Source organism: Cornus florida, unplaced genomic scaffold, assembly GCF_030987335.1.
Source record: "Cornus florida cultivar Cherokee Brave unplaced genomic scaffold, ASM3098733v1 CherokeeBrave_3.0.0_Hap2_Chr07, whole genome shotgun sequence".
In the NCBI taxonomy this organism is placed as follows: domain Eukaryota; kingdom Viridiplantae; phylum Streptophyta; class Magnoliopsida; order Cornales; family Cornaceae; genus Cornus; species Cornus florida.
Window position 1 is genome coordinate 24,128,067 of NW_026775577.1, and position 15,826 is coordinate 24,143,892.

Consider the following 15,826-nt stretch of genomic DNA (forward strand, 5'->3'; position numbering starts at 1 on the left):
TTATACACACCATGACAACAAACTACCCTGAGTTCTTAACAAATGAAAGTGGGCACCATGGTAGGTCCTAAAATTAATTGAGTACCTTAAATTTGGAGAAGATGAATGCACATTACCATCTCTCTCGATTAGTTGTTTCACCTTTTTATTTATACATATCGTGTTATTATACTAACTATATTTATGGACTGCCATATATATTAGTATATGGATTTGATTTTGTTGATTTTTAATTGAATTCAGAAATTCATTTGTCATAATTTGATTTGGTCATCAGATCTCCAAGAAACACACACCACTGGTGTTGAAAATGCAAAGACGGTGAGGGGTTGGAAAATTAATAGATAGAATAAAGTAAAGGCACTGTTTATGTTTGTAATTTATATGATCACCTCCAAACTTAACAAATAGTACAACCTCTATCGTTGCTTGTAATCCTTGCTTGTCGCCGGTAAGAACACTCCATCATCGCCATCATTGTTTCTCTTGACTCAGTATGTATAAAGAGATTTATAAAGACAGGAAAAGGAATCCAGTATCTTGAGGTTGGGGGGGGGGGGGGGGAGGGGGGTAAGCAACACTACTTAGCTAGAACTTTTGGAGAAAAAATATATATTACGTAGGCAAAAATATTTTACTATTTATTATATTCATACAAAAATATATCTATCTAAATTTTTTATTAAAAAAAAAAAATAGACACACTCACACAAAAATACATATATACATACAAAATTTATATAGAGAGAGGAACAAAAAAAAACTTTGAGATTAACCTGACTGGGGCCATGGCCACCCCCAGCCCCCCCTTGGCTCCGCCCTTGCAGAGAATTGAATTGAAGCCATAGTCTCAAGAAAAAGTTGTGCTTATTTTGTTCTTCAGGAACCTATATTTATACACACCATGACAACAAACTACCCTGAGTTCTTAACAAATGAAAGTGGGCACCATGGTAGGTCCTGAAATTAATTGAGTACCTTAAATTTGGAGAAGATGAATGCACAGTACCATCTCTCTCGATTAGTTGTTTCACCTTTTTATTTATACATATCGTGTTATCGTACGAACTATATTTATGGACTACCATATATATCAGTATATGGATTTGATTTTGTTGATTTTTAATTGAATTCAGAAATTCATTTGTCATCATTTGATTTGGTCATTAGATCTCCAAGAAACACATACCACTGGTGTTGAAAATGCAAAGAAGGTGAGGGGTTGGAAAATTAATAGATAGAAGAAAGTAACGGCACTGTTTATGTTTGTAATTTACATATAAAAGCAAACATTTACAGAAAAGCTGTTTCTATGATATATGATCATTTCCAAACTTAACAAATAGTACAACCCCTATCGTTGCTTGTAATCCTTGCTTATCGCCAGTAAGAACACTCCATCATCGCCATCATCGTTGCTCTTGACTCAATCCATCATAAACTTTCAAATATGACAAGATTTATAAAGAGAGGCAAAGGAAGTTTTGACTGAAAGAGCAGGCAATCACAAAGAGTTATGAAGAGAGAGAGAACAGGTAGTTCGGTCTTTTCGCAATAAGTTTTCATGTCCACCTCAGCCTTCCATAAAACTCTATTTATTTGAAAAATGAAAGTTTGACTCCATCTTTTGGACCTTTGACTTACAAAATTCCATTTTTATGAAATTATACCCTATATTTATACACACCATGACAACAAACTACCCTGAGTTATTAACAAATGAAAGTGGGCTCCATGGTAGGTCGTGAAATTAATTGAGTACCTTGAATGTTGTTGTTGTGATTATTATTATTATTATTATTATTTTTGGGGGGGGGGGGGGGGGGGGGTGATCAAAATTTGAGATTGTTACCAACTAATTTATTCTGGGTTGCTATAATTATGAAATTCTTGTATAAAGAAGTTTAAGTTATAATTATGTAGATGTTATGCAAATTAAGTATGTGTTTGAATTTTTAAAGCCTTTATAATAATGCACTCTCTTGTCTCAAAAAAAGTCTTTTAACTTTTCGTATTTGATTGTCCCAAAAGAACTGTCCCAATTCATAATTTAATGTACGATGTAATAAAAGCAATTAAAGTTTGAAATAAATCTCAATGTGAACCCACCAAAAAATGATATATTTTAAATTTTATTTACAAACAGTCTACCACTATAATAAATAATATAAAAATTTATTCTGAAAAAGGTAAATTCTAAAAACTAAACACTTTTTATAGGACAAATGAAGAGTAATACTGAAGCCACCTAAAGTTATTTACTATATATTCTATTCGTCTCAAATTAAATATTTATTTAAAAAAAAAAAATTTAATTTTTTAAGAGAATGAATTTTAATATATAATTTTTATAATATTGGTAGAAATGAATTAACAAATATGTCATAGTGGGTTCATGTGATAATTTACCTTTTAGATGAGATATTTATTTTTATAAAAAATAAACAAGTAGACATTAAATTTAGGACCAAGGAGTATGATTTTTGTATAATGTAGCACAAGACGTACTGTCTCTTTCCTATGTCATCTAAAAATATTTCGTATTTTGGGCATAGTCGCATCCCCCCCAACAACTAGGGATGGCAAATTCCCCATTCCCGCCGGGGCCCCGCCCCGCCCCATTTATAACGGGAATGGGGATCCTTTTAGCTAAATGGGGATAGGGATGGGGCTAATTTGTGAATCCCCGCTAGGGCCGGGGGCGGAGGCGGGGATGGGGTAAACCCGCCCCGCCCCGCCCCGCCCCGATTAAATGTGAAGTTACTAATATACCCTTACATATAATAATTTATTACTAAATTAGATTTATTATATATATATAAATAAGAAAAAATATGTATTTTTTAATATAAAAAATTATGAGGCCGGGCCGGGGGCAAGGCGAGGCGGGGATGGGGATAAGATGGCGGGGGCGGGTATGTGGATTCTGGCAAAATTTTAAGCGGGGATTGGGAATGAAAAATGGGGCGGGGATGGGGATGGGGAATGGAATCCCCGCCCCACCCCGCCCCGTTGCCATCCCTACCCCCAATTGTCTCTCTCTTTCTCTCTCCGGCTATGTAGATTTCAGGTTCCTTGGTAGGACCCAGAAACTTATATGGAAGAGGACAATAGTGAAATTTTATATTAATTTCAATGGAGTAATAGTGCAATTTTATAGATATATAGTTCTAAAAAAAAAATGTTAATACCAAAAGTAAATTATTGTGTACTATAATGTACAGTACACAGTAATTTCTCTCAATCAATGTGTGTGGGTGGCAGCAGCTGCAACCCCCCCCCCCCCCCCCAACTCTTTTTTTGGTCTTTCTTTCGCCATTGTCGGTGGCATTAATTCACTCTCCGGCTATGTAGATGTCAGGTTCCCTTGGTACGACCCATAAATTTATATGGAAAAGGACAATAGTGAAATTTTATATTAATTTCAATGGAGTAATAGTGCAATTTTATAGATATATATTTCCAAAAAAAAAATTTGTTAACCTTCATTGAAGAGTCCTACGTTAAGAAGTTTAGTTGCAATCAATTGTCAATTGTGGACCAAACTGAGGCAAATTGCCTGAAGCATTCGGAGGCGGCCATGAGAGTGATGCTGTGGGCTAAAAAAAAAAAAAAAAAAAAAATTTAGACCACAAATAAATAATACTATAGTATTCGATATATTTTGACCATATATTTTGGACAACAATTATCTCTTTCTTTTTTTTCTTTTTATCTTCTCCCATTATTTAAGGATGACAAAGCTTGACACGACCCTAATCATGTTTGGTCTTAAACGTGTTGACACGATTAACCTTATTAATTAATCATGTCAAAGTAAGGTTAAGAAATTTTGTTGGAAACGGAGCAAACAAAACAAAAACTTTAGGCGAAATTTTGAATAGGTCCTGTTAAGAATTTCTTGCGAATCTACAAACGAACACGTTTCTCTCTGTAAGGAGATGAATGTGGTATATTTACTTTCTCAAATCTGTTTCTGGATGAATGAGAAATTAGATCCAAAGTAAATTATTTTAATAAGTTTAAATGGGTATGCAAAATGTGGGAAGTGGTTATCTCACATTGAATAAAATGTTAAACTAATAAGAGTATATATAGCCCAAGTTTGAAATTTGGGTTTGATCCCAAGGGTACCCAAGTTTTTAAGAAGGGAGGATCTAGGCAAGCATGGGTCCAAACCATTTATCACACAAACGCACACCTTGCTCGACCTGGTCCTGGCTTAGGCTTAATGTAAAATCTAGTTAATTTTTTTATTAAACCGAATTTTTGAACTGGGCCTTGGCACTTCGGCTTAATTTTATTTTAGTGGGCTGGCTTTACTCTAGTGGATTTCGCAAATGGTTGCGTCTGATCCAAACCAGTGCATTAAGTTTGCACCTGGTGTGAACCAGTGCACCCCAATATGAACAGGTGTTTTGGTGATGGTTCGGGCTGAACCATTGCATCCAGTGGTAGTTCGGGTCAGCCGAAAAGGCACCTCCATGCCTATATTTTATATCCCTTGGGAATATTTAATCTTCTACCTATTTCTATGATGAGACAGTGCCACCTACAGCGAGGATTAGGTTAAGCTATGTTTTTAATGACTTTTATACCTTGAAAAATTCAAGTGGGGTATAGTAGGATACTCTTAATAAGTGGTCACCTATTTGAGTGTGAAGTAGGGCTGCTTCTATGAGAACTTCGAAGGCTAAGTTTTCTAAAGCACTTATGAAATACCATAAGTTGTTTAGGGCCATATGAACACAACCGTGAGAGCCGACTTTGTGCGGGAAGAAACTGTGTGTTTGCTATTGTCTTGGTTTACATTAACGCCTGAACAGTTCAAGACATCATGTTCACTAGTTAGCCAGTAAATCCGATAGTAATACACTAGCGAAGGTTCAAGGCCAAAAGCTACCTATCCTGATGTAATAACTTTCAAATAGTACTCTCTCTAGTGTCTACATTTTCATAATTTGCAAATGACGCCAATTTCCATTCATGTTGGGGATTGTTGGAAACTGGGCATACAAAACAAAAACTTTGGATAAAATTTGGAATAAATTCTGCTACGAATTTTTTGCGGATCTATAGATGATTGCGTTCCTCTCCTCAAAGAGATGAACGTGGTATATTTATTTTCTCAAATCCGTTTCCGGATGAATGAGAAATTAGCTCCAAAGTGAGGTATTTGATAAGCCTAAATGGATATGCAAGATGTGGGAAGTGCTTGTCCCACATGGAAAAAATGATAAAACCAATTGAAGTTTAAATAAGCCAAGTTTGGGATTTGGGTTTGGGCTCAAGGGCATTTAAGTTTTTAAGAGGGGGAAGACCTAGGTAAGCTTGGGTCCAAACCGTTTACCCCACACGTGCACACCCCGCTCGCTAGCCTGACCCGGTCCGGTCCGGTCTAGGCTTGGGCTTTATTATAAAGTGTGGTTAATTTTTTATTAAATGAAATTGGGCCTTTCATTTTGGCTGGGCTTATTTTAAAATTGGATTTCATTTGAAAGGTTGTGACTGGTCCAAACTAGTGCGTTAAAAGGTTGCACCTGGTTCGAATCAGTGCTTCAATTTGAATTTAAAATAAACCACCTTTCAGTTTTTTCTGAACCATTATGACCCATGGTTGCACCCATCCGAAAAGGCACCTTGCTGCCTATATAAACCCCCTTGGGATCATTTGTAAAGCACACCATTCAGAAATCTTTTTCTCCATTTCTGAATTCTCTTCTTCCTTCTCTCTTCTTGCATACATACACTTTAGTCTGTGGGTTCGACTCTTAGTTTGTGAGTTCAAGTCAACTTTAGAGAGAGGGTACTGCACAGAGCCAGTTCACCCATTTCTTAGGTTTGAAGTGTTACTACCGAAGGAAGACAAGTCATTGTATGCTGAGAGATAAATGCCACTGAGCCCGTTAGCCCGCTAGCATTATAGCGGGGCTGTCTTAATGACATATAATCAAATTCTAGCCTCGACTTATAATCAGGTTATTTTATTTTTGTATAGTTTTATTTTATTTCTTATATATAACTATATTTTATAAAAAATTATATATATATATATATATATATATATATATATATATTATTACTTAATAATAATAATTATATATACATTATATTTTTGCATAATATTTAAATTTATAATACTATAGTATTTGGTATATTTATACCACATATTTTGGACAACAATTATCTCTTTCTTTTTTTTCTTTTTATTTTCTCCCATTATTTAGGGATGACAAAGTTTGACACGACCCTAATCAGGTTTGGTCGTCAACGGGTTAACACGATTAACCCCATTAATTAATCATGTCAAAGTAGGGTTAAGAAATTTTGTTGGAAATGGAGCAAACAAAACAGAAACTTTGGGCGAAATTTTGAATAGGTCATGCTAAGAATTTCTTACAAACTATAGACGAACACGTTTATCTCCATAAGGAGATGAACGTGATATATTTACTTTCTCAAATTTGTTTCTGCATGAATGGGAAATTAGATCCAAAGTAAATTATTTAAGCTTAAATGAGTATGCAAAATGTGGAAAGTGGTTATCCCACATTGAATAAAAAGTTAAACTAATAAGATTATATATAGCCCAAGTTTGAAATTTGGGTTTGATCTCAAGGGTACCCAAGTTTTTAAGAAGGAAGGACCTAGGCAAGCTTGGGTCTAAACCATTTACCACACAAACGCGCGCCCCGCTCAACCCGGTCCAAGCTTAGACTTAACTGTAAAATCTAGTTAACTTTTTTATTAAATGGAATTTTTGAACTGGGCCTTGGCGTTTGGGCTTTATTTTATTTTATTGGGCTGGCCTTACTCCTGTGGATATCATAAATGGTTGTGTCTGATCCGAACCAGTGCGTTCAAGGTTGCACCTGGTGTGAACTAGCGCACCCTAATATGAACAGGTGTTTTGGTAATGGTTCAGGCTGAACCATTGCATCCAGTGGCAGTTCGGGTCAACCGAATAGGCACCTCCATGCCTATATTTTATATCCCTTGGGTCATTTGCAAATCATACCAAAACTCATAAATCTTCTCTCTAGTTCTGAGTTTTCCTCTCTTATTTTCTTCTCCCTTCTTTACATATAGATAGTTTTAGTATGTGAGTTTGAGTCTAGTTCAGAGAGAGAGATCGAGTACTACACCGAGCCGGTTCGCCCATTTCTCCGATTTGCAGTGCTGCTATCGAAGAAAGAAAATTCGTTGTATCTTGAGATACATACGCTACAAAGTCCATCAACACCACAGCGGAACAAATGTTCTTAAGGACATATAATTAAATTCTAGCATTGGCCTATTATTATTAGGTTCATTTAATATATAGTTTATTATATTGGTTTATAATTGTATATAATATATAATACTATTATCAAAATATTATATATATATATATATATATATATATATATATATATAATATTATAACATTAAATTATATATAAATATATTATAATTTATCATAATATTTAAATAGTGATACTATAGTATATCATACACCTACACCTTAAACAACAGGTTTAATCCATTTAATGTCGTTTAACTATGGACAATTAGGTCATTTCCATACAAATCCAAACAACTGCATTACCTTCTTAAATGTCATTTCTTTTAGTATGATTTTCAAGTGATCAGACTTGCTTAAACATTTATAGTCGGGGAACTTAACTAAGGGGGTGTTTGATGTTTTTCATCTTGCTTTGAATATTCGGATTCAATCATAACTATATAAATTTATGTCTTTTAATTTACTATTCTATTGACTAGTGACTAGTAATTTGGTTGTATTAGTGAATAAGTTGACACGTGTAACTTATTTAATCAACATGTTATGTTACTATTGAAGGTCCATGACATGATTATTAAACGGGTCGTATTCGATTGACCTATTTAATATAATACTCTTAAATGGACACGACACGATTATGATGCAAACACAAATTACCACTTCTATCCTCATTCCACCCTTTTTTATTTCCTCTATCATTACACCAGCGTGTATAAAGTTTTTTCTCCTCACCCCTCATTACAATCTCACCGTCTCACCCTTCGTTCTCAACTCACTTTTATTCTCTCACATATTACAGTAATTTTGGTAATTTCCAAAGATTTTAAAAGGTAACAATATTTAAAAAAAAAATAGGAATAAAAGTATTAACAAGAGTAATTAGTTATAAAAACTGAGTGACCTCGTATTTATTTTCTGTGAGCAGAGGCATGCTCAAGTCATTCAAGTAAAATCCAGTTGGTCTCACCAACGTTTTACCTAATTCAGCGTCCACCATGCAAAGATACATGAATAGCGACATCAAGAAAAACAAAAAGCTAGCTGTTGTTATGGATGTATTCGTATGAAATTGCCTGAAAATCTGACATCGAACCTAACCTTCATTGAAGAGTCCTGCGTTAAAAGCTTAGTTGCAAATTGCCTGCAAGCATTCGGAGACGGCTATGAGAGTGATGCAGTAGTGGAACCTCCCTCCTTCCTTAATGGTGAAGAACTCTCTCTCCTCTCCTACTACTCAGAGGACTCACATTCTCTGGACTATATATATATATATATATATTTGTGGACCAAAGGAATTTAAATGAATTGGGCATTAAAAAAGTGTGTATAAATTCATGTATTTTGAAAAGTTGTACAAATTGCTCCATCGTCAATAATTTTGACTTTTTTTTTTTTCAAATCCCATAATACCATAAGGGAATTATAGGTATTTATCTTTCTAATAAATAAAAAATTGTGGTGGAGTGTGGAGACTAATGATGCTCACCGACACAGCCATGTTCTGGGGACCTTCAAAGATGTAATCAAACAACCAATTGGTCTTATAGATTGGAAGGATGAGGAAAGGTCAACTATAAATTTGTTGTGGTTGTCCAAAATTGTGGTATAGAGAAGCTTAGCAACTTTTCGAGACAAGCTGACTTAGAGAAGTTGGAAATGATACAAGACTCGGAAGCGCTAAAGATATATAAGTCTAAATTTTAATTATTCTAAAAAATAAAATACGAAACTTAATGCTTTAAATTTTTCCGAGCCACCAAGATTAAGGAACTTACTCACCTGAGTCAAACTCTTAAGCCTGGGAAATATGTGTTCCCATGTGTTTTGTAATACTCCAGGCCGGTTACAGTAGCCTATTTTGAGAACAAAATATGTTTGGATCGGCATGTTTTATTTTCAACAATACCAGAACACTTTCAAAACAAATCCATTATTTGGCCCAAAAGCTGGAACAAAAATTTGGTGTTCTATTGTTCTAGGCCCATTTGTTACTGTAGCTGGGGTAATAATAAATTTTTTTTAGGGCAAATCATTTCAGCCTCCCAAACGCCTCCCAAACGCCTCCATCTCTATTCTCTTTCTCAACTCTGCCAATCCATTTTTAGGGCAAATCATTTCAGCCTCCCAATTGCCCTAATCTCTCTCTCTCACTCCAACTGCAAACTACAAAATCTACAAGGATCAGAAGTTCAAAACCCGTCTCTATCTCTATTCTCATTCTCAACTCTGAACTTGCCCTCTCTCTCTCTCTCTCTCTCTCTCTCTCTCTGCAACTACAAACTACAAAATATACAAGAATCAGAAGTTCAAAACCCATATATTTCAGTTTATGTATCTCTCAACTTAAAACCTCTCTCCCTCTCTCTCTCTCTCTCTCTCTCTAAATCTCAATTTCTCTCTAGAATCTCTTCACCTTCTCTCTCTAATTTATGCCGTTGACAGAGTCTACTTTTTTTTTACCTCTGATTTCTACACTTTCTGAGCTGATTTTGAAAAATTTCAAGTGAAAGTAAACGTTTTTAACTTAATTTCTCTACCAATCTTCGAAATGCTGTTTTATTTCTGCTTTTTTGTGTTGTTTTCTTGTTGATTTGTGGATTTTAAGCTTGAACTCAACTTAATTTTCTGTTGATTTGCAGAATAGTCCAGTTCTGTATTATAGCAGTAGCTTCTCTATAATTTAGGTAATATTTTCCCTTAAAATTAGTTTATGTATCTTTCTGCAAGAATCAAAAGTTCAAAACCTATTACCTATATCAAAACCCCCATATCGGCATATCATTTCAGATTGTTCAAAAAATCAAAACCCATATCTTTCAGTTTCCATTGGCCGCTGTTCCAGTTCTGGTTCGCCGTTCGCAAGCTTCAGCCGCTCTCTCAACTCTCAAGCTTGCCCCCCCTCTCTCTCTCTGCAACTGCTAACCTGTGTGTATGGGTTTTGTTTTAATTTTTTTTTTCTAAATCAACTAATCAAGCTCTGTAATTCTTGTTTTGCAAACTAATCAAGCTCTGTAATTAATTTATTTTAATCATCCAAAAAAAAAAATTTAATTTCTATTCCAAAATTCTCACTCCAAAATTTCGTCTGAAATATGCTTTATTCTCATTTCAAAACATTACATTACAAAACACTTGTTCTGTTCTAGGCTAAAACAAAACACTACAAAACACAATACTTTCCAAACGGGGCCTTAAGTTATATCTTTATATTTTTAAGCACTTAGATAATAACGGAAATTTTGATTTAATAATTCACCTTTTACTAACTTAATAACAATTTAAAGAAAGATTTTCAGATGCATAGACCAATAATTTTCTCCTTTTAAATTCAAAGAGAATGAGCTTCGTCTTGACACTAAATTAGTATTCAACGAACAATCATAGCAAGTAAGAAACATTTTTTTTTTTTTTTGGTAAGTAAGAAAAATGTATAAAAGCCCAAAAAAACAAAAAACACTATACAAATATATACTTGGGACGAACCCCAAGGCCCAACAAAGAGAGGCCTACTGGCAATGGACAAAAGAGAACCCCAAAAAACAAAGGCTTATAGCCCAAACAAAAATAGGGACAAAAGGCATATAGCTCAAACAAAGTCCAAAGTCCAAAGTCCAAACCTAAAATGAAAAGCCCACGCAGTATTTCAAGTTGGAACAAAATGCCATTCATACCATCAGGCTCCGTTTGGAATGAGGAATTTAGAGGGATAGTAAGGGAAAACAAAGAAAATGATAGTATAGATTGTGTTTCAGTTGTTTAAAATGAGAGAAATGAAAGAATTAGAAGATATAGCTATTCCTTCTTATTTCTTATATTCTATCATAAAAATGAGAAAATTGGGAGAGAAACGATGGTAGGTTAGATAGTATTTTATAATTCCGAAATTACCATCCCAAATTAAGGGTTTAAATTTGCACACGAGGTAAGGATGTGTTTCTGAAAATTTGTTTGTTCGTCTCTCTCCACACATGATACTCATAACCTGCCAAGGCAAGTTTCCATGTCATTACCCTACTCCTTATCAGCTTCTGCTTCCAATTTGAGGACGCCCATACCAGGAAATCCTTCCATGAGAAGCCATATTTTTGTTGTATTCCATATTCCATATCACCCTTGTATAGGCACACCGGTGAAAGAGGTGTTCAAGGTCGTCAGCTGAGTTTAGGCATAGGGCATATACATTCCGTTGCATTGTAAAATGCAAAGATGGCAAGTAAGGACCTTTGTGCTGTTCTTATCTAAATAAAATTTATAAATTTAAAATCAAGAAACACACTCACATGCTCATTCTCACGTAACATTAAAATATTCCACATTATATATATTTCTGCAATTCAGTTACATTACATTTAAATATCATTTATTTCGTGAAAATCAAAGAGAATACATGATGGAAGAGAGAACTACTCATTCTGACCTTTTCGACTTATTTCATAACTTTCTTGCATGACCTTTTATTTAGGCTATCTGTGCATGCGACTTAATGATGCACAACCCATTCAGCCATATTTATAAGCAATCTGCTGCAAAGTGAGGTAAAGCTGTATGGGTTTCGAAGTCATGACCATATGATCAGATCCAGCTATGAACTTCACTTCTTTGGGAGGGCTATTCTCAATCATATATTTCTGGAAATCCACTGTAAGAGTTAGATCATCTCCACTTATTATAAAAACCCGAGTGACCGACCCGTATTTATTCTTTGTCAGCAGAGGCTTGCTCAAGTCATTCAAGTAAATCCCAGCTCGCCTCACCAAAGTTTTAGCTAATTCCTGGTCCTGCATGCAAAGATACATGAATAGGTATCAAGAAAAACAAGAGATAGCTACTTTTAGGGATTTATTCGCATGAAATTGCTCGAGTTCAAACCTCACCTTTCTTGGGGAGTCATTGTAAACATTAGCTACAAGAAATTTTGGACCAAAGAGTAGGGAAACAGGCAGATTACTCGAATCATATACAATTTCGGAATCCAAGAAAGACGAGATCGCGCTGAGAGACTGTTCTCCAAAACAAAAGCCATGGAAAAAATTTAAAAATAAAAATAAAAAAGGAAAGAAATGCGTTAACATATGCATAGAGATTCAATAATAAACAAAATAGATATAATAAGATTTGACATGTTTTAACAATTAATCCGCTATAAATTTCGAAAAATATGCTCTCTTTTTTTAATAAGATTTAACATTAATTAATTTTAATAACATGAAACATGATTATTAATTCTTTTTTTTTTTTTTTTTTTTTTTTTTTTTTCAATCCCTTAATCTTTTCCACCAGTGTATTGTGTTATGGACAATACTTGCCTACTCACTGATAAGTATGAAGTATATAACTTACCTTGATGTGGTGCAAAATTAGTAAAACACGTGTCCCTACAATATAAAATAATAAAAATTAAAAGATTTGAGAGGTTATCTGGATCAAACCCAATATGATCCAAATCTAACTCTCTTTCCCACTCTCACATTACTCTTTTTGTCCAGTGAGTGTATGAAAAGGGGATTGTCGGAAAAAAATATATATATTTTAAGCTAAAATTTTTAAATAAAATAATATTACAAGATACAAACAAAGTTTTGGATGATGAATAGAAAGAATAACTATAAATATAATGATACCTAGATATTTGTTTTTTGCTAAAAATAATAATAATAATAATAATAATAATAAAGATCTTAAATAAGTAATAGCAATCTATTATGCAATCAATAAATTATTTATCAAAGTTCGAGTCCGCTTATCTCCAACTCGTGAACTTAGCCGATACAAAGCTATATGATAGCACCCAATTTTTCCGATTCGGCGGTTCGATCTATGATTTATCATTCATGGACGTTGATAAGATCCTTCCATTTAGCAGCACCTTAGGATGGCATAGCCTTAAAGTAAGTTAAGGGCGAGGTTCAAACGAGGAAAGGCTTACGGTGGAGAACCAGATTTTTTGTAATTTGGTGTACTTTAGATCAAAATAATTGATAAATATATATAAGGATTACACATTAAATCATAAAAGATAAAAGTCAAAACTTCCATTATTAGCAGATTAGAGTTTAAGCGGAATAGTTTGAGAGAGAGAAAGAGAGGGAGAGTTAATTAAGGATTTGATTTGCATCCATTTGGATTGACCCGGTAAGCATTTAAATTTTTTAATTTTTATTATTTTCTATTTAGGGACACTTGTCATATTACTTTTACGTCACATCAGGAGTAAGTATGTACTTTCTACTTACCGGTGAATAGGTAAGTATTGTCCGTTTTGTTTTTTTTTTTTTTTTTTTTTTTGCAAACCTATATTTTTCTCCCTTCCTATCTTTTTTATTTATTTATTTAATGTCTCCCCTTTTCTAACTCTCTCACACTCTTCTTCTCTACGACCTTTTTCTCTAGCTTATTTATTTATTTTATTCAATCACACCATCCCCATGGGCCAAGTATTGGAAGACATAAAAAATGACAAGACAATTCTTTAAACTTCACAATTTACCTTTAACAAATCTGGTATGAATTTCAATGTAATTATTTTCTTTTGTTAAGATTTTTCTTATTAATATGTTTAATATTGGATAAAAATAAATAAAAATGAAAATTAAACTTATTAGATACAATTAGAAAATCATTCATTCAAATTTTCAATTTTTATTAGATAGTTTACATCTCTAAAGATAAAAGGAATAATTTTTAAACAAGAATTATTCATATAATTTTATATGAATAGAATAAGTATCAAAAAGTATATATATACATATATATATTCCTTTCGTAAATCTCAAAGTCATTAACAATAAACTTATATATAGACGAACTCTTATGAATCAAACTAATTTATATGCTATAGGGTACAATTTCCTAAACAAAATACTGACTTTAAAATGAAAAACCAACAAAATCTAAATTTTGAGATACAATTCTCAATAAATTGCATACATTTTCATGATACAATTATGTTCAGAAATTTTAAGCTAATAGAGATTTTCTTACTTGTTGTAAAAGGGTAGCTGGTGGAGCACTGCAATTGGGCATGAAGGCAGTGAGGTAAACTGCAACGGAGATTTTCTCCAGGAAGCACTCCATGGCTAGAGAAATGGAAAAGCCGCCATAACTGTGACCAACTAGGACCACATTCTCCCCATTAGGCAGGGAGACCATGAAGTCCATCATTGGTTGCACATACTCAAAAAAGGAGGTGACCTCCTCGAATCGCCTCGGGTCCCTCCCACTTGCGGCTAGATCCAAGGCTATAACGTTGTGACCCGCGGACTTAAGTAGGGTGATAAGCTTGTACCAGGACCATGCTCCAAGGTTAGACCCAAGGGAGGAACTAGTAATGGGCTAACCTGGGCTATAGCCCAGGTCCAATTGAAAAAAAAAATTTAGTACTATTGTTCATATAAGCCCGTGTACTACTCTTCCTCTTCCTATCAGCCCAGCCCAATCCATAGTATTTCTATAAATAAAAAGAGTTATAAAATTTATAAAGGTCAAATCTTAAATATGAGCAAGCCCACGAACCATAGACATGCCCAATCACAAAATAAACCATAATAAAATATACTAGGGTCTAACCCAGTAAATCAAAACACATTGTTAGTTTATCGAAGATGACCTAAAATCTTCGTGTATAAAGCACTAAGGCATAAGTAGATGGATATCGTGGATTATTATTGTTAATCCAGTGAAATATTGAATTTTATTTTTGTATATATATAAAGGGCTTTGTCGATGACTTGATAATTTCTTGTTAAATTGGGTAATTTACTATATAATGGATTAATAACTAGTCAAGAACGGAGCACATAGGTCTTACTTTCTAATGTGAATTTATTGATAAGAAACATATATATCTTTCATTCTTATAGTTGTTTGTTTTAATACTTGTATGAAGCAAATTTCAATAGATTCTTGACTGTAAAAATACGTTAGAGTTTGGAAGTGTAAATGTGTTAGAAAGTTGATGATTATTGGGTTTAATTGAATAACTGATGCATGATAATCATGTATTTAGAGCATGGATGACACACTAAGCAATCATAGGTTTTATTATTTTTAGCCTCCCTACTTTGCAATCCTGGCTTCGCCCTGGTTAGACCCATGAACTAGAATGAAGTGCTTCCTAGTACTCTCCAATTCTCGTTCTATTGGTCATTCGGCTCCTCTCGCCTCTGCACCGCACTCTAATATACATGTTGGGTTGAGCAAGAATACTGCGAATAGTAAGACGAAGATCGGAATTGAATGCATTGTCTCACTAAAAATATGTGTTTTGCTTTTCAGTGACCAAGATTTATATATACTGAGGACAACCATCTTACGTTTTACCTATGACGAATACATGACCAAGATCTATTTACTTGTACAACGCCACGTAAATAGATCAGAATTGGACGGATACGTGTACGTCCAATTTTTAAAAAATAGATAAGACTCATTAAGTAGTCAATAACTCAATAATCCACCTCAGAAATATAAAAGTCCATATATCCACATGCATATTTATATCCAATAGGAGAATGATTTTCTTAATAACTAAACACACTTTAA

The 15,826-nt window shown here is 33.9% G+C and overlaps 1 protein-coding gene across 1 annotated transcript; it reads right to left on the reverse strand.

Annotated features, from left to right (window-relative positions):
* Positions 1-11,635: 11,635 nt before the first annotated feature.
* LOC132267590 (methylesterase 10-like) lies at positions 11,636-14,490 on the reverse strand. The gene is made up of 3 exons (XM_059768729.1): positions 14,267-14,490; positions 12,160-12,285; positions 11,636-12,063 (listed from the first exon to the last, which is right to left on the reverse strand). The coding sequence occupies exons 1-3, from the start codon at positions 14,444-14,446 to the stop codon at positions 11,785-11,787; spliced, it is 585 nt and encodes a 194-aa protein (XP_059624712.1). The 5' UTR covers positions 14,447-14,490; the 3' UTR covers positions 11,636-11,784.
* Between the last annotated feature and the right edge of the window lie 1,336 nt (positions 14,491-15,826).